This window comes from Anneissia japonica, unplaced genomic scaffold (assembly GCF_011630105.1).
Source record: "Anneissia japonica isolate Jap-2015-1 unplaced genomic scaffold, ASM1163010v1 scaffold287965_len1858130_cov191, whole genome shotgun sequence".
NCBI classification, from domain to species: domain Eukaryota; kingdom Metazoa; phylum Echinodermata; class Crinoidea; order Comatulida; family Comatulidae; genus Anneissia; species Anneissia japonica.
The window spans coordinates 334,198-355,413 of NW_022748342.1; the positions used below are offsets into that span (position 1 = coordinate 334,198).

Genomic DNA, 21,216 nt, shown 5'->3' on the forward strand with positions numbered 1-21,216 from the left:
AAAAAACTAACAGAACACTTAAGCAGTTAAAGAGTTTTTACAGGAATCAATCCATAAGTGAACCCGAAGAAGCAAGGCCAAACCCATATTCTAGAGGCTCCAAATACCGGTCGCGACGACGCCGAATCAAAATTAGCGTTACAGCCTTAAATTGGCACTTTTTTATCTTTCGTGGGGAACACCCACCTTTATTCAAACAAATTTACATAATTTCTTTATCATCATCATCAATTACATATAAAATACATTCCTCAATAAACATATGCCTAATAAAATACAACAAAATAACCTTGATATTTAGTAACAATATTAAAAATAAAATACAAATTTCAACTTTTCACAAAACAAAGAAGAACATTGAAAATCCCAGTATATAATATGAGGCAAGTCATTAATATGAAGCACATCATTATACATCGTATGCTTTACAACCGAAATTCTTCTTTTAATCAAGGGTTAGTTAGCATTAAGGCCATTTATAAAATATGAGGATAAAAAAAATACAGAAATCAATACGCAAAATAGTATCAAAAAAGTGTAAGAGAGTAAAAAGATATTACTTTAATTTTTAAGAAAGCGTTATAGATAATGTCTGTTATTTTTTCAGTTAGAAAAAGGGTGTGAAGTAATCTATATCGCCACTTGTTGAAGGGTTTTAAAATGTTTGCCTTGTAGATAGAAAAAATGCCAAGTGAGAAAAGATTGTCAACATATGTGTTGCCAATTCCAAGAATGATTAAAAAGTGCATTGTATCCGTATGTAATACTAAAACTTTCAATGTATTGCCATAGCTGGTTTGCCTCAGTACATTTATAAAAAAAGAAAGGTGTACATCATCCTCAACAACATTACATATTGGACACATATTAGAATCTAAGATTCCCCACATAAACAATATTTTACTTGTGGGAACGATATTGTGTAAAATTTTAAAATTCAATTGTGCTGATTTGTTTTCTTTAATTGATTTTACTTTCCATGTAAATTGAGGACTCCAAAACATTTTCCCATTTTTTTTGGCACGTTGAAGGTTCCATATAAATTTGGTTAATAAAACAGATATAAAATTTACAATTCATATTGCACCAATCATTTTGTGGTCTAGTATTTCCTGACCGCCCACTATTCCCTTTTTTACCAAAGAAAATAAATGTTTTCCATGTGCTAGGAATGGCACTTAGTAGACAAGAGTATTCTGAGATCCAGTTGGACTTGAGTTGTAGTTTTTTCAGTAGCTCAAGTGTTGTAACAAATCTATAGCCTATTACTCTATCTCTAATAGTATTTATACCTGATCTAATCCAATTTCTAAACAGCAAGGAAATCCCATTAAATTTTTTTATTTTATTACCCCAAATTTGTTCGTCTAACACTTCTTCATAGCAAGTTGGCAGATGAAGAACACGCTGATTCAGGTGTGCTAAATCGTAAAGTAACTTTTCATAAAATGTAGGTGTTTTCTTTAGAACTTGCCATTTCTTACATAATGAAATGTTCATAATAATATTATGTGAACCAATTTTATCTAAGATCCAGAGAGGCAGATATTTCCACATGACACTTAAGCTAAGCAATTTTCAAACATTCAACCTGTGACCTAAAATCTGGAGCTTTTATGCTTCCAAGGCTGTAATCACCAATTAGTGTTAGTCTTTTTATTTTTTCTGTCGTCTTATTCCACAGAAAATCAAAAATAATCTTTTCAACTTGTTTTATATAAAGTCCTGGCATTTCAATAATACTTGCATTGTATATAAGTTTTGAAAATCCAAGTGTTTTTAATAATGTACCGTAACTTTTTCAAAGATGGTCAAGTTTCTTTTTTGCCATGAAGAAAGTACGCGTTTTTTTTTTCAGACCAGTTTTTAATGCGACAAAAAAGTCGATTATGACCAACATAAATACCAAGTATTTTAAAGCCATTGTAAACCCACTTTATGTCAAACGGTTCATCTTTTCTTATTTGACATTTGTTTTCTTTTTGTTAAGGCTTAAACCAGAAAGCTTTCCAAACTCTTCAATTTTCGAGATATTCCTTTAAATCCACAAATCATCTATCACAAACAATACCATATCATCAGCTAGTTGGGCTATTTTGACTTCAATTATTAAGTATTCTTTACTTGGTAATATGATACCATTAATCAGAGCATTACTTCTTAATTGTATTGCCATGATTCCTGCAACCATTATAAATAGCAGCGCAGACAAATGAAGGACAGCCTTGCCTGATGCCCCTATTCATTTTAAAACTCCTAGATAGCCAACCATTATTCGTTATAATGCATTCCGTTTCAGTATACAAAACATTGACCCAATCAATGAATGATGGGCTAAAGTTAAAGTGACGAAGCGTTTCCATCATAAAATCCCTGTTTACCGTGTCGAATGCTTTACTAAAATGCAAGCTAATCATTGCGCCTGTTAACCATTCTTCATTCGTGTATTCGATCAAATCTTCTATTAATCTAATGTTTTCGCAACTGAAACGACCTTTTATTTAACCCTTTGGATCGTTACTAACTATACTGGTTATAAAGTTTTATACTCTTTTTGTTAAAACAAAGGCAGCTTTTTTGTAATCTACATTCAGGAGAGTTATAGGCCTCCAGTTGTTTAAGTCTTCATGCTCACCCCTTTTAAAAATAAGATTTATTACGCCTCTACCTTGTGAGTGGGACAACGATCCAGTTTTCTGGCTCATGTTAAGAGCATCGCACACTATTGGACCAATTTTTGGCCAGAATTGCTGGTAGAATTCTACAGGGAAGCCGTCTGTACCTGTAGTTTTTTTTTTCTTTTATAGCATTATGGTATTCACTTAAAGTAATATTGCGTTGACATTCCTGTTTTTCAGCATTTGTTAATTTTTTGGATTTTAAGTATATTTCGACATTTTCAGCATTAGATAATTTTTTTGGATTTTATTGATTTTAAGTATATTGCGACAGTTTTCTTTTGTATATTCTGGGATGCGTATAATTTTTCAAAATGTGAACTTGCTCAGACAAGATTTCACTTGCCCTTTGGACATATGTCCCATCCGATCTCTTTGTTCTCCGAATTTGCTTCTTAATACCATTATTTCTTTCCAGACCAAGAAAATATTTTAATTTTTTTTCTCCCTCCTCCACCCATTTGGTTCTTGATCTAACTTCGGTACCTTTGACTTCGTATGTGTATATCGATTCTAAATTTCGAAAAACTGACTCCCAACACGATGCATACATTTCAATACTTGGAGTATGTATTATACTTTCATAAACAACTATCTTTGAATAGAATTAAAATTTATTAGGTACTCCGACACGCAAAAAATTACAGAAATGGTTGTACAAAGCAAAAGTAAAACGAGTGTAACAGTTAAAACCTAAAAACAGTCTAAGTCAACGGAGAACCATGATTGCCCATAAAGCTCATTTTGACTGGGATCCCAGAGGAAAATAAAAAGCTTTGACAAACATCAAAAAAAAGTTCAAAATGTACAATACAATAAGAAAGGTAAAAACATTAAAAAATAAAAGTTAAAATATAACAAAATAACAAATTTAAACATTCTAAAATTCAAAAACTTTTAACTTTTGAAAGAATAAAAAGTAAAAATAAATGACAAAATTGCACAAGGTTTATTATTTGCAGGTAGGGACTCTCGTGAACAGCGCCCCTTTATCGACTACATTTTGTAATTTTTTTTTAATTTTAGCCATATTAAATATAAAATTGTACTTTAAATCAATCTTAGTTCTTCAAAGTTTACTTAGGATGATAAATATAAATTTCTCATGTATGCATATATTAAAACGTTTGGTAGCGTTAGAAGTATCAGATTTAGATAATAGCATTTCCAGAAAAATGTTTAATAAAACCAGGTTTTTAATTTTATTTTATTTAAATCAATTGGATGGCAAGTTTGTAAGGTTTGATCTTAACCTCAGTGTATATTCCTCTATACACTGAGGTTAAGATCAAACCTTACAAAGTTGCCATTCAATTTTGTAAGGTTTGATAATAACCTCAGTGTATATTACAGTGAAACACTGTTCCCTGATAAAAACCTACCTTGTTCATCCCCGATAGTATGGTCATAAAATGGTCCTGTGCTGGTGACGAAGCGGTTGTGGAGACTCCATTCATAAGTATCACTATTTCCAGTCTTTTCAAGATAGAAACCATCCTCAAAGGTGCAATTGAATTCTACAAGATATTAAAATCACTTTCACTTATTTGAGAACTTAATATTTTGTTTATCTAAAGTACATAAAGAAACAATATAAATACCGTCTTGAATGGTGCAGGGTCCGTTGTTGATTTCAATATCATCAATGGCAAGAACTCCATCGCTTCCATCACGTCCGTGGGCTTCAAATGATATCTAGAAAACAACAAATTTTTTAGAAAATAATATGGGTATTCTTGTTATTAGATTTTTTGTATGATTAGTTTGGTCATTTTTGGCGATTTCGTGACCGCGTATTTGTCTTCCTTGACGGTTAAAAACAAAAATAGAGATGTCCCTCGCAGAAATGTGGGGTGAGAGCTTTAAAATTAAAATGTTTTGTCTGCTTTAGTGCCTGGATTTATTTGGGGGTTGGAATTCATTATTTAATGTCGGGTCAATGATTTTACTTATAGTCCAGCAGTTTAGGCAAAATGTTGACTCAACTGTGCACAAACGCACAAAGCTCAAAAAGCTGCTGGCCAAGACGATATATATGATAAACTGCATTAAAAATTTACTGTTCAACTTGGGCCATCAATTTGGAAACATGCACTTATTATCGCTGTTAAAAACTAATCTAAAACAAGACCTTAAATGATTACTGCGCTATCGCACTCCCATCCCTTATTATAAATTGTTTTGAAAAAAAAAATCATATCAAAAAAAATTAGAAAACTTGCTCGACCCAATGTAATTTGCTTACAGGGCTCATAGAGGAGTAAACGATGAAACAATAATACTTACAAATGCACAAACATCTATATGCTTTAGGTAGTCTATGTGCGCCTCCTGTTTGACGACTTTGAATCAGCCTTTAGGACAATACAACTATTCGTTCTAGTCAATAAACTTGAAGCCCTTAATAACAATCCATCTATTATTTTGTGGAGTAAAGACTTTCTAACAAACAGGTCTCAAGAACGTAAAGTTATACATTATTCATCATGTCCCCTGTGTAGAAATACTGGCTCCACCCACGGCTTTGTCCTCTTCCCTATATTATATAATATACATTTCGCAACTGCCATAGGCTCAAATACGCAGCTTATGCATGCATTTGTGGGTCAGATCAAATATATCTCATCCCTAAATAATTATTTTCTTAAACTTGATGTGTTCACTGCTTGGTGTAATTTCAATTTCTTGAACTTGAATGTTACAAAACCAAAGAAACGTTAGTTGATTTTGGAAGAATGCATGTGAACATCCAGCTTTCAATATTAATAGTGTTATAATAGAAAGAGTTGACGTTTACAGGTATCTTGGTACGAAGATAGAGCATAAATTTCACTGGAATAAAATACAAGTAATCTGTATGAGAAAGGTCAACAAAGATTAAACTTAATGCTACAACAAAGTCAATGTTAATGGTACTATCCTAGAATTATTTTATATATTTATGGTGCTAAGTATGATCTCTTTCGGCTGTGCTGTATGGGGTGACAGCCTAAATCTTAACGATAAATATGTACTTAGGACAATTGTGTGACAGGCCAGTAGGATACTTAATGTTTCAGCCGATCACCTCTATATTAATTATAATGAACCTATCAGCAGAAGTGTAAAACAAATTTTATAGCAGAATAACAATCCACCTAATGCCGAATATAATTACTTGCCTTCCAATTCACGTCTTCAAAATGTATTTTTGTGTTCGTAACAATTGTTACGAACACTCATTTGTACCTCACTTTGCTGTGACTTTTAACTAATTGCAGTGTAGTAGGTAGGGATTCCTATCTACTGGTGTCTAGATAATGTATCCGTTTAAGTTTTGTCTTTGAATGTATATACTTATGATTATGTGCCTAATATATTCTGCCGTGGTTCGGAAGAACGCATTATAAGCCAAAATCATAGTTTTAAGATATTGAGCAAAACACGTTTCTTGTAAGCCTTTTGTTGTGGAAATTAATTATATTGACTTTTATTGTGTAAATGTACAACTACACAAATGAAAAACATACTAAAGTACTTTTTTTGATGATTTTTTTCCATAACCCATTCAAAATGGACATAATGCGCTTTTCCAAATTAAAACAAAAATCAATGAAGCATGAAAAATCTTATGGTAGGCATTATATCCAGTTTTGCCAGTAGAAAGCATGCTTTTGACTTATAAGAAGTTAAAGATAATTTTCATGAGGATTTTAAGGGTTTAAATTTCATTATATGTCTAAATAACGTAAAAAAACAACATTTGTAAGATTTTCTTTTAAAGTATTATTTACCAATATTATTGCATTCACACTCATACAAGATTTACAATGTGTTTCCGATCTGATTTAGTAAATAGAATATGGTAAAGTACACTGTAAGATGTAAATTAAATAATATCAGTAACCACTACAGAAAGAACAGACAACATCATTGTTAGTGAGTTTTCACAATATGGATACCCTTTTTTTTAATTTAATAAACAAAAAATAAATACCCCGGAATTTCTAAACGCACATCCTCAGGCCCATATAAATTTGTGCTTCCTTAAATTATAAGAATGTGCTCTCATTTAAATAAATAAATATATATATATAAGCATTTGACCATACACCCCAGCAAATCGAAAGAATAAAAAAGGACATATGTAATGTATTTAGAGAGTACGATTTGAAAATAACAATAGACGCGAACAAGAAAGTGATTAACTATCTTGACGTCACACTGAACCTAAGCGACGGAACCCACAGACCCTGTCTCTTATACACATCTAGATGTGTATAAGAGACAGCAACAAGCCCCTGTACATACACTCAAAAAGTAACCACCCACCCTCCATTATAAAGAACATCCCGGAAGCCATAAATAGAAGACTCTCTAGCATTTCCTCTAACGAAACTGTATTCAACGACACCAAGGAACCTTACCAAGAAGCCATAAAAGAAAGTGGATACGAGCACAAATTAACGTATGAACCCACAGCTAAAAGCACACAAAGAGACAACACAAGGAAAAGAAAAAGGAACATCACCTGGTTCAACCCTCCATACAGCAATAACGTAAAGACAAGAATTGGACATGAATTTTTAGAAATTGTGAATGAATGCTTCCCACCCAACCATGCACTAAGGAAAATATTTAACCGAAACACTATCAAGATAAGTTACAGTTGTATGCCGAATATGGGTTCAAAAATCTCTGCACACAACAAATCAGTACTTAATAATACCACAATCCGCACAGATAATGAAGTCAAAGAATGCAATTGTCGCGACGTGAGCCCCCTATCCAACAAGTGCCTAACCAAAGGAGTTGTTTATCAGGCCACAGTCATACGCCGACGCGAATTCCTATAACAACATACTAACCAAAACTATAACCAAGGCGTACAAGAAAGCAGAAGCTAATGCTGCAAGTACCATCACAACCGAAGAAACTAAAATAGCAAGGAACCTAGACTTAGACGACAGGATTGAAGTAATGGCAAAACGAAACGCATTTGTGACACTAAAGGACCACAAAGATAACTTCGTAAAGAAACCGACATGCAGACTAATCAACCCATCGAAATCAGAAATAGGAAAGATAAGTAAGCAAATCCTGGAAAAAATCAACAAAAAAATAAACCAGAAGACTAAACTTAACCAATGGAGAAATACAAGTCAGGTCCTAGAATGGTTTAACAACATCACCGATAAGCAGAACCACTCATTTATATGCTTCGACGTCACCGAATTCTATCCATCGATTTCCCATAACCTACTTTCTAAAGCCCTCGACTTCGCCGAATCCTACGCAGAAATTACAGAAGAGGAAAGAAACATAATTGTACAATCCAAAAACACTCTACTATTCAACAACCAAACAGCCTGGAAAAAACAAAACACCGAGACAAATTTCGACGTGACGATGGGTAGTTACGACGGAGCAGAGACATGTGAGCTAATCGGCCTTTTCATACTGGCAAAATTAGAACCAAAATATGGAAATAAGATTGGCCTCTACAGAGACGACGGACTGGCAGCATTTGACGATACACCCCAGCAAATCGAAAGAATAAAAAAGGACATATGTAATGTATTTAGAGAGTACGATTTGAAAATAACAATAGACGCGAACAAGAAAGTAACTATCTTGACGTCACACTGAACCTAAGCGACGGAACCCACAGACCCTACTTGAAGGAAAACAACAAACCCCTGTACATACACTCAAAAAGTAACCACCCACCCTCCATTATAAAGAACATCCCGGAAGCCATAAATAGAAGACTCTCTAGCATTTCCTCTAACGAAACTGTATTCAACGACACCAAGGAACCTTACCAAGAAGCCCTAAAAGAAAGTGGATACGAGCACAAATTAACGTATGGACCCACAGCTAAAAGCACACAAAGAGACAACACAAGGAAAAGAAAAAGGAACATCACCTGGTTCAACCCTCCATACAGCAATAACGTAAAGACAAGAATTGGACATGAAAATTTCTACTGCGGTACCAATATACATAGGCCTATACAATACAGAGCTTCTAATCACCTCTATGAATAATAATGAGTATACTAATTAACCTGTTTATCAATAAACTATATAACAATATAATTTATACAGCAATTAACAGTTCCACCATGCATGATTGTTATTCTGCAGTCTCATTCAGAGCATAGCACCTGATGATTGAGGAAGTACCTCATGAAACAGCCTGTAGTGCAATAAAATGTTGAATTTGTAACCAAGCGTCATCTTGTTTTGATTTTATATATATATATATATATATATATATATATATATATATAATGTAAATTTAGCACAGATAATACTTCTAAATTCCAAGCATTGACTTTGAAAGTCTTTAGTAAAGCTTATTTAGGTTTGACATGTATGTGATTTAAGTCTCATATTAATCAGCCACAAAAAAGCAAAACCACAAAAACCACAATTCGTCGTATTTTCTACATAATAGTAGACTCTAAAATCTATTAAATAAGCCTTTGAAACCTCTAACTTGCCAAGGTTTCCAGGCCTTAGCCCCCTGGACTACTTTCGGTATATTTTGAGAGAGGTCCGACCACGCCCAATTTGCTCTCGTTGAGGACATTGCCCCAACCCATTCTCGCAGGAGACCTTGGATCCCCAGTCGGCCAAATCCTGGCGCCACCCAAAGTCTAGTTGGTGTGCTGTCCAGTGAGATCAAACAAGACGCTAGGAGGGACAAAAACAGTTGGCGAAAGAGTACACCAAGGGTGTATTCTTCTACCCACTTCATTCAAATTGTATGCTGAATATATCATGCGACAGGATCTGGGTGGCTGGAATGGTGGGATCTCAATTGGTGGTTTGGCAGCTTAACCAGTGGCGGCTCTAGGATATAATCTATGGAGGGGGGGGGCTAAGATGTCCGACTGGGGGGGCTAAGTATTTATGGGTGTAACTATAGCGCGCAGCGTTATATGAGGGCCGAAGGCCCGAGCCGGGGTAGGTATGGGAAGGGGTATCCTCTCCTCCCAAAACGAGATCCTTTTAAAAAGTGGGATTTCTAGATGGCCGAATATGGCTGGGATGGGAAAACTAGGCCTATTTTTGTTTGTTTCTTTTTTCGGTCCGACTGCCTGACGAGCTTTGGCCGATAGTGGGGGGGGGGCTTGACCAACCCGATGGGGGATTTAGCCCCCTGCTCCCTCCCCCGCTGGCACCGCTACTGAGCTTAACAGCTTGAGATACCGAGACTATAAACACTCTACTTCCAGTCTATCTGTTATTACTTGGCAGGGTAAAACGTGCAAAGCCATGGACTTCGGCTGTTCTATTCCAACAGTTCAATTTTCTTGGATCCCTCAATTACAAAAGAGAATGCCATAAAGATATAAGAAGCCGATTGGCCATGGCAAGATCTGAAATGACAAAGCTCCCTAAAATCTAGGCGAATTGAAGCATAACTAAGGCATTAATCTTCTCAAACGCTACTTAAGCATGTAAATCTGGACCCTGAAAATTGCAAAAAGAAATATAACTTAGGATATGATAGGGGATAGGAGTATTTTTGGTGTGAATCACACCAAGGATAATCCACTAACTCCGAAGACTTTTTCCAGTGGGGTCCTTCTGGTGGTGATTTGGGCGGTAGTAACACCAGGACACAATCTCCTACTCGAGATCTTTTCCGAATAGTGCTGCGTTATTTAACGTGCAAATGAGGGAATTGAACCGGGGACCTAGAGGTATCAACGGTTTAGCGCACACAAAGTGGCTAGCACTAGTTTAGCCGACTGAGCTCAGCTACTCTATTTTCAGCTACGGTATTGGCGCAGAATGCTAGGCATCTCCTGAACCATGAAAAGAACAAATGTTAGTTTACTTCGGGAGATCAATCTCAAGAAGAGATTGCTTAGTGTAATAAACGGTCAAACCCGCTCCAACTTTGGCCATGTTGCCAGACGACAAGGAGCCTGTTTAGTAAACGTAATAATGCAATTCAGGATCGAGGGCACTTTAAGGCAAGGTCGTCCAAGTCGATATGGATAGACAGGATTAAACCTTTGGTTGAACAACCTCTGCAGGCAGAGGCTGTATCAATTAGCTGCAAATCGACCTATATAGCGTGCCATCATTGAAGCCACGAGCCGTCAGACAAACTTACACATAATGATATAAACTTAACACCAGCACCACTAATACAACGCGCTGAATGGAATGTTAGTATTGTAATTGTATTACTGTATCATCACCAGATTCGAATCAAAATGTGGGCTAAATGAATTGTACTTTAAGTAAATTTCTATTGGCCTACCTTATAGTTATCATACGGTGTAAAATATACTTCTGCTACTCTCCACACGTCAAATCGATCTGTAGTATGTTCGCTCCAAATTAAACTCATGGGTTCGTTCTCCGAATTAACCAAAAACACGAAAATTTGTCCTGCGTCTTTACCCTTCACGCAATACCAAAATTTCAAACAAAGTTTATCGCCCGTTTCCGACGTCAGTAGTTTAGAGAAAATGGTGGCAGTTTCATGTAGACGGAAATTGTCTGCGCTTCGGAAGGCATATTTACCTGTGAGGGTTTTAAAAATAACATAAACAAAGCTCATAAAAGAATACAAAACGATTCATTAAATATAGAGTCTTTTAAAAAGACATTAAAAAAAAGTTGGTACAAGATTAAAGACAACGAGAATAAAAATACAACTATTTTTAAACACGCCTTTACAAGAATCTCCACAGTAGAACACCTTATTTTCAAAAATTCTAAAAATTACGGAACAGTGAGGCAAAATGGTTACTTACGAAAAATAAATACACTTTTGCAAATTCTGAATCTTTCCTAATATTTTTTATTTGCTGTGTGTGCTCCTCAAATGTGCACTTAACTTTGAATTAACTACAACAAATTCAATTTGTTGTTGGTCTGTTTGTTGGCAAACTTATCTGGATCTCCCCTATACCAACATTTTGTGTCAAATTCTTAGGCCTATCAATACCTATTGCTTGTTTTTTACTATTGCTCTTATCCCTTCTCACCACTCTTGTATGTAGTTTGCTGCTTCTTGCTCAATTGCATGAGCCTACAGGAGAAAAATAGACCTTGGGATGATTTGCAAAGCCGTCACTCACCTGTGCTATATACTGCCGTTGAGCTTATTTAGCTTTGTAGCAATGCTTAGCATAGTCAACCTAACAATAGGCTTAGCCATTTTAACATGGAGAACAATTTCCACTCTTGGAATTAATAGACACAGAAAAACTCATAGAGGGATCAGGTAATTGTTCTGATAAAAAGAATAGAGAAAGAAAGGAAAGAAGCGAATTCTCTTGATAAGTTTGTATGTTTAAAATATTTCTTAAAGGTTTTCATGGCGAGTATCAATAAACATATAACAAAATTTCGGTACACCATGTGTAAATAAAATAAAAGAATATGGTTTTTATTAAGATAAAAACCACTGGTTGGTTGTCTCGAGGTTTCGGTAAGATTGCTCTACCGTCATCAGGAGATTCTCATGATGACGGTAGAGCAATCTTACCGAAACCTCGAGACAACCAACCAGTGGTTTTTATCTTAATAAAAACCATATTCTTTTATTTTATTTACACATGGTGTACCGAAAGTTTGTTATATGTTTATTGATACTCGCCATGAAAACCTTTAAGAAATATTTTAAACATACAAACTTATCAAGAGAATTCGCTTCTTATAATCCTTATGGGCGCGTCGTTTGTGAATTCAAAACTTAAAATGGGACACCGGAACTGCCAAAGACAGCTAGATAATTGGCTTAAGTCCGATGGTCCGATCATCGCTACTGCTTAATTAAACTGGTATTTCAACTAGGCACGCGCACACTTATTAAGTAAAAAGTACCGCAATGGAACATTCATGTCATATAATAACCGTAGCTACTTATAAAGTCATAGTTAAAAATTAAATATAATTTACAGAGGGTAAGAGGGGAATCCAGGGCATAATTATCTGCCCAGGTATATGTGGCATGTGGGGCCCATGTAGAATTAACATAGGCATGCCCATAATGCATTTTCCCAGATAGTTGCCACACGAGCCCATAATGTGCCGTACATGTGGGTATTCCTATAACTATTTGCCCAATTATTTGGCATATGGGGCCATGTAGAGTAAACACATCTAATAATTGACACATAGGCCTTATGTGGATTAAGAATATGAACATTCCCATACTTATCTACCAAGGAATTTGGCATACGGGACCCATGTAGATTGCACATGGGCATGTCCATATGAATTTTCCCAGATATTTGACATATGGGCCACATGTAGATTAAATGTGGGCATTCCCAAAGTTATCTTCCCATTTGTTTGGCATATGGGGACATGTAAATTAAACATTATCATCTGCCCAGTTATTTGGCATGCGGGGCCCATGTAGATTGAACAACAAGAGCATGCCCATATGTATTTTTCAAGATATTTGGCACATGGGCCCCAATGTAGATTAAAGTGGGAATTCTCATAATTATCTGCCCAGTTATTTGGCATGTGGGAGCCCATGTAGACTGAACATGAGCATGCCAATATGGATTTTCCCAGATATTTGGCACGATGGCCCCATGTGGAGTAAATAATGGGCATTTTCCTGAATTATCTGCCCAGTTATTTGACATGTGGGACCCATGTGGATTGAACCTGGGCATGCCAATATATATTTTCCAAGACATTTGGCACAGGCACCTCATATGGATTAAATATGGGCATTCCCATAATTATATGCCCAGTAATTTGGCATATGGGTCCCATGCAAATTAAATATGGGTCATATTGAACTGGCAATATATTTGGCATATGGGCTCCATTTGGATTAAATATGGGGTTCCCATATTTTCCTGCCCAGGTATTTAGCATATGGGTCCCATGTATATTATATACGGGCATGCCCATAATTATTTTCCCAGATATTTGGCACATGGGCCCAATGCGAACTTAATATGGGCATACCCATATTCAACTACACAGGTCTTTGGCATGTGGGCCCCATGTAGATAAAAATGGGCATGCCCATATGTATTTTCCCAGATATTTGGCACATGGGCCCCATGCGGGTTAAATGTGGGCATTTATATATTAATCTATCTAGGTATTTACCATATGGGGCTCATGCACTTTAAATATGGGCATTCTCATAATATGTATTTGCCTATATATTTGGCATATGGGCCCCATATGGGTAAAACATGGGCAAGGCCCATAATTGTGATTACCCAGACGGGTCCCATACAGGAAAAATATTGGGTAGCCTATAAGACTTTGTCCAGATAGTTAGCATATTGGGACAAATTGTAATTTTAACTAACAATATTAACTACAGCCCTGGCACAGGACGATTTTTTTTTTTGTCGAATTTCAGTGCTCTTACTTATTGGCCGATTTCAGGCTCAAAATGTTCTTATTTTGTTCTTATTTTACACACTTTTTAAAGATAGGAAATGATTACTGTAAATACTATTATTAATTTTAACACAAAATGTATTAACATAAAAGATCAACGTTTCGTGTCCATCATGAACGCATTTTTTAAAATCAAGTGAACAAAAAATAACATATGATAGAAAACCAAATGTAGGTGACATCATGGAGGAAATATTTTAAAGCCCCATTCCCGGCAAGATTTCAGTTGTTAAGAAAAATCTGATTTTTATATTATAAAGATTTATAAATGTAATAAAAAATTGCTAGTTTAACTGAATTTAGACATCCCTAAACATGAAAAAAAATGTAAAATAAGACTGAAATTTGATTATTTTTTTTTTTTTTTTTTTTGTGTTCCACACAAAAAACAAATGCGGATGAATTTTTCATGTTTGATTTTGCGGTCTGCGAAGAAATATAGTAGGCGCCGAAAACATTAGCCTATCCAACACTGCTAGGCTAGGCCTAGCCTTACCTCGATTTAGGTTCTGTTATCACACCTAACAACGGCCGACATGATATTTTTCGTACTAGCATTGACACTTGTGAAATATAATATTTCATAGAAAATATTTCAAATCTGTTAAAAAATTATTCTGACTGGGATTTTGGCAATTAAACAAACATCTCAGGCCTACTCGATCGATCGCAGTGTGCGAGGAAGTACAAAAACCAATTTCTTTAGAGAGGGCACACTTTATTGATTGTATACAGTATACATAAAAATGAGAGCGTTCCAGCGGATGCGATCTACAACCTCTGAATTTGCCTAGTAACGAAGAATTCGTCGAAAAAATGGGAATCTCCTATAAGAAATTGTCTGTATTTCGCGTAAAACTAAAATGTATGCCAATATTTTTCCATTGTTTATAATAAATAGAGTAATGCATGTGAATTTTTTTTTTTTTTAATTCTTTATCATTGGAATTTTACCGGGAAGGGGGCTTTACGACCTCAGTACGTACGTAGTACTGCCTAGCTAGTAGTAAGTACTGTCTCAGTTACCGTATGACTTACGAATTTCTCTTATATAGTACAAGTCATTTTGGAGATACATTGAGACTGGGACCCTAGCTAGAGGCTTGCCACAAACGCCCGTTTATTATACGAATTTCGAAGTTGTCCTGTGGTGTCCTGTGCGTAAGTAAGAGGCCTAGACTTCCAACCTTGAATTAATATCCCACCCTATAAAATGTAAACCAATTTTCTCTTAATTGCCCACCCTATTATTTTACTAACATGCGAAAGCTTTTGTTCTGTCCCAACTTAAACAGTTATATAAAAGAATATGCATTAATTGCATAATAATCTTTTTCTGTGTTAATTTTTTGAACCAACTATTTTGTGGGTTTTCATTTAATTTCTTCTTGTCATCTATTTTAGAAGCTTACAAATTCAATTTCTCTTTGTTGACAAAGAGAAGTTTTACGTTCATCGGTTATGATATTGATTAAACTATTTTTAAGTTCCAGGGGCGGATGCATAGTGGGCACGTGCCCCCTCCGTTAGCCACAATTTTTTTTTTAAATTTCAATGCAAATGAATGTCATGCGCTACTCACTTACCTGTTCTGAAACTGTTGTGCCCCCTGTTTGAAAAATTCTGGATCCGCCCCTGAGTTCTTCTATGCTACAATATTTCATTTTATCGTCTGCATAATAGTCTGCACCATAGTTTCGGATGTAAATGATTGCTATAGTGATTAGGGAACGGGGTTTACAGTTTGCATAATAAGATATCTCACTTTAATTTATCTTTAATTATTTTTTTTTCTTTAGAGTCGTCCATGATCGCTGGCACTTTCCGGACAAGTACACTCTCGAAGATGTCTTGGTGTCTGAGGCGCATGGTATTATTACTATGACGTGATGATCACTGAGGCATTTCCACTTCCGGGAGGTGCCGGCAATTGTTGGCGATCCCAAATAAATATAAAACTTAAAATGTTGATGTGTTTTCTTTGTATTCTGTGTGTGTATGTTCTGTATGTTTGGTTTTCACTGACAAGCCAACGCTTCCTTTGAAGCCTATATGTAATTTTTAATTTGTAATTTGTTATGGAATTTTCTGAATAAATGTAAACATATATTTAAAGGTTCGAATCAAATTAATCAAACTTGTTGATTCTGAATTCCTAACTCTAATATTAGTTTATTGTTAGATAATAAATACCGTATATATTTAATCCTTTTTTTTTTCTTTCGCAGGGAGAATCCCTATCTATTTTAATCATTTTTTTTTCTCACTCTTTTTTTCTTTTTATCATAGCATAGTTCACAATAATCGACATACACACGTGTATACACACGTAGAAGATTAGGATCCACATAACAAAATGCATGGGACATACATTCACGCATACCATTCAACTTAATATTCTTAAGTAGTTTTTATTTTTAAATCTTATTGCAATAAGAAAAAACTCAGTATTCTTATTGTAAATTAAAATAAATGTATAAAATCACAGAATTTATTTTTTTAACCATCATTTCATAAACATAATTCAGAGTTAATGCAAGGTTATACTTTTATTTATAATAAGCCTCTTAGTCTTAGATTCGATTTAAAAACAGAAAGAAGATGTTGATGTTTTCCATATCTGTATCTACCGATTGAGTGCTTTGCAATAAAATCAATCTAAATGTAATTAAAACGCTTTTCTTTGGTCTGGTATCCAAAAAGTATATCATTTATTTTTAACATAATAGATAGCCCACTATTTAGTCATTCAAGTTCAGATACTTCATCCCAAATGTGCTTTATGTGAGGGCAATCAAATAAAAAATGAAAAAAGTTTCAATTTCATTCCTTTCCTCGCATAGAAGACAAAGGTCATTGTCAAGAGATCGCTTCTACAAGGATAAATAATATGCAGCATTTTCCAGTTAGTACTATTTTACACCCTGGGATCATTTTATCATTTTTTAATAGCGATAGGTTTTTCCATATAGCCTCCCATTTAAAATTTATACATGGTAACTTTTCCGACCATTTTTGTTCACATTTCGATTTAATAAAAATTGTTCTAATTAACTCATCACGAGTGTGTTTTGTTCTGATTTCCGTTATGTTGAGAGTTTTGTTCATAGATTTAAAAACAAATATTTGGAGCCAGGTTACAATCTTTAGCTCCACTATTTCTTAATTTTTCCATTTTTTTGGGAGAGCATTAATGACTTGATAGTATTCTAGTAACATGTTTTGCTTCCTTTTACTAAACCTCCCACACAGGGTTTCGAAATACCATTGTCGTCAAATAAATATTTAACAAAAAATAATATCATTGGCGATCCAATTATAAAAATATAAGGTAGATAACTCATATTTTATACTTTCGTTAAGCGAAATGAAGTCAGGTAACTATTTAAATGGATCATGTTTAGTCCGCCAGAGTTTTTTTTTGTCCAATAACCGTTCTTCTTTTAACTTTGTCTTTGCTTCCCCGTAAAAATTTTAAAATTAGCGTTTCAATTTCTGTAATTACAGTGCCAGGGTCTTTAAAAGCAATAATGGGTACAGAGTTTGTGAGAACATGAGAGATTTTATCACTTTAATTTTACCTTCGAGCGTATAAGTCCCTTATCTTCCACGATTCTATAGTATTTTTGAGTTTATGGATTCTGTTATTCCAATTTTCTTCAATATCACTCGCGGATTTCGAGTTGGTAAAAAGGATACCTAAACATTTAATATGATCCCCACACTTTTCCAATGTATTTCGCCAATTCCATCTCTTCTGTTTTTGTTTGTCCCTAACTATAGACCTTCTGTTTTATTTTTGTTGAGAGTAAGACCTGAAAACAGTGCAAACTCATTTATAGTTTCTAAGGCTTTTGTAATCGATTTATCATTTTCGGCAAATATTGTAATGTCATCTGCAAAGAATGATATTCTTGCTTCTCTAATTGGGTATTCCGACATTGGAAGCTTTATTCCTTTGAACATTTTACACTGTCATAATAAAAAAAAGCGGACAACCTTGGCGTACACTACGATTCACATCAAAAATTTCAGATATCCATCCGTTATGATTAATACAACTTTGTGACTTACACATTAAAGTCTTAACCCAATTTATAAAAGAAGGACCATAAAATTTAAAACAGTTAGAGCGTTCAAAATGAAATTTCTATTAACATTGTCAAAAGCTTTACGGTAGTAAATAAATAATGCTGCACCTTGAAGTTTGTTTTCATTTGTCATATTAATTATATCATCAATTAATCAAATATTCTTTCCAATATACCTGCCTTTTACAAAACCCGTCTGGTCAAGGTGTATAATTGTTTTGATTACTTTTTGAATTCTTAAACAGAGTGTCTTTGTGGCTATTTTATAATCCGTTTATTATGGATATGGGTCTCCAATTTTCTAATAATTTTGGATTTCCTTTTTCTTTATATATTTAATATAATTTTCAACACATCCTGGTAGTTGAACAATTTTAAGTGTTGTTTCTCTGTCGAATACATCAAACGCTGGTAACATGTCGATCTCTATTCGCCTTTATATTTAGTACAACGCTTAATAGCATGCGATGACACCAGAAACACTTTTACCTGTCTTTTAAGCACATATACATGGTGCAGTAAAGCGATCAATAAGTTATCATCTCTTTTTTTAACTCTACTAAGGATAACAATAAGTGGTCTTAAGTTTTTTACTGTTTTTTTTTAATTGGTGTCTAAAATTTGAATAATACTCCCTCACCTATGGATTCAATATATTGTTGCTTTTCAAAACACCGATTAATTGGTCTCGATTTAAGAGGGGTCTTAGAATTAGATATGTCCTGGATTAGACGGCGAAATGTATCCCAAAAAGAAAACGCCATGTGCTATGTTATTCTATTATACAAATAAGTCATCATAATTCATCGGTTATATTATCAAAACTACAGTACGTTCCTTATCCTTACCTAAACCAGACGTATGGTCTCTCAGCCACTGAATGGGACTTTCAATGAATCTACCAATGCTCCAATTTTTATCATCATTAGTTGTATCTTGTTCAACACAAATGTCGTGATCGAAATCACATTGAAAACCTAAAAAAAAAAGATCCAGTTCAGTTATAAAATTTGAGAGTACTCTAGAGAATTTTTTCCCTAATGTTTTCTACTCAAACTAGCAGTTCGGGATTAGGATTTCAACATTGAGTTTTAAATTTCAAATGTAAAGAAGAGGAATCTGCTAGCGCGTAAAAAAAATTACCCCAACTGTGATTTTAACCCGGATTTCTGATATCTATGCATAGACAGCAGCTCCTGGCAAGTTTAGCAAAACAAAAATAAAATGAAATCTTGAGGCAAACATGCTTATTTATGCATTTTTTTTCAAAAAATTCCTTCAACTTGAATCCTCCATCACCCATTTGCTCTCGGCCGAGGTTATTTGCAAGGCAAGCCGTGCGTACAACTCTAAATCGGTTATTCGCACGGCCTGCTGTGCGAATAAGTCTAAAACGGTTATTCCCACGGCAGCCCGTGTTTTATTCGCATAGTCGGCCATGTGAATAACTTCAAAACGGTTATTCGCACAGCATGCCGTGCGAACAACTCCAAAACGGTTATTCCCACGGTACAGCAATATTCGCGTTATTATATGCATATTTTAAAAAATAAGTAAAGATATGTAGCCTAAATAAGAAGTAAATATAATATATAAGTATATAAGTAGAGCCTATAATATAGAATTAATATTTTTATATAAATATATATATATATATGAAAAAAATATATATATTTAAGATATAATATTTAATATATATATAATTATATATATAAATATATAAATATTTATATATATATGAAATATTATAAGTAATATATATATATATATGTATATATATATATATACATTATAATAATATACTTATTTATTTAAGATGTATTGAAAATATATTTAAGATATACATATACAATATATAGTGTAGACGCTCACTCGCTCGCTTATCCTTTAACATTTGATGTTTTGATGGTTTGTTTTGATTTGATTTATTCAATTTCGGCAAAAAAAGCAGTTTTTTGTGACTAAAGACCCACCGGTCCTGACTCTGTCTATTCATTGACATTAAAATATGCCGCGGAATTGATTTCCCCACCAATATTCAACTTAACATGTCAGTTATCCGATTCCTTCTGCATTCTCTATAAAGAATACAGACGTTTTAATAAGAATTAAAACAATGTTTTGTCTAAAATGGGAGGATGCTAGCGATTAAAATATTTTTTTTTTATCGAAAGTAAATTTAGCTAGGGCCCAGTCTACTACTATTGCGGTAGACCACGCTGCTGCTGCACTGTCGGTCGGTTCGTACTACTACTACTACTCACTAGGATACTATATTACACTTTGGTCGCCGTCAGTATGATATATAGCTAAGCTAGGTAGTGGAAACTAACACCTGATCTACAATAGTTTAAGAAATTTGTCAGTTTTTTTTTTTTTTTTTTTTTTTTTTTTTTTTTTTTTTTTTTTTTTACAAATACCCCTTGGTATTAAGGGGTTCGTAAAAGTTTTATTAAAACAAGCCTATCCACCGGTCGGATTTTTTAGTCTGGTTTTGCCTCAATTCCTGTTTAGTGACGTCGATGGCCTCGAAGCTGCCTAACTGCTTTATCTGGCTCTAACTTGGCATCGAACGCAAATAGGGAAAATCGTATCATATTTCAAGATTTAGAGGTGGGTTAATCTCGACGTGAACCAGGCTATTATGATATAAAGTTCTTTAAAATGAATTTATTAGAATGTCTACAAGCGGTGGCAAGTTCATTGCGTTTATGTCAACGGCGGTGGAAGGGGGTGGGGGACAGGGTGCATTGGCCCACCAATTTTTTTACTGATGGGTCTGGCCCCCAACTTTTGTAGCTATTCCCAGCACCAGTAACAAATATTTCACGAACGCAGCAATTTCATTATTATTATTATTATTGTTATTATTATTATTATTATTATTATTATTATTATTATTATTATTATTATTATTATTATTATTATTATTATTATTATTATTATTAATTTTATTATTATTATTATTATTATTACTATTATTACTATTACTATTATTACTATTACTATTATTACTATTACTATTACTATTACTATTACTATTACTATTAC

At 34.2% G+C, this 21,216-nt stretch overlaps 1 protein-coding gene across 1 annotated transcript in view; it reads right to left on the bottom strand.

Moving 5' to 3' along the window:
* The window catches only part of LOC117120836 (MAM and LDL-receptor class A domain-containing protein 1-like), a 100,266-nt gene that overhangs the window by 47,421 nt on the left and 31,629 nt on the right, over positions 1-21,216 (bottom strand). The window contains exons 7-10 of the mRNA XM_033265923.1: positions 19,014-19,142; positions 10,944-11,209; positions 4,280-4,373; positions 4,061-4,195 (exon numbers count right to left, since the gene is read on the bottom strand). Of these exons, the coding sequence (XP_033121814.1) occupies positions 4,061-4,195; positions 4,280-4,373; positions 10,944-11,209; positions 19,014-19,142 (624 nt within the window). The remainder of the gene's footprint in view (positions 1-4,060; positions 4,196-4,279; positions 4,374-10,943; positions 11,210-19,013; positions 19,143-21,216) is intronic.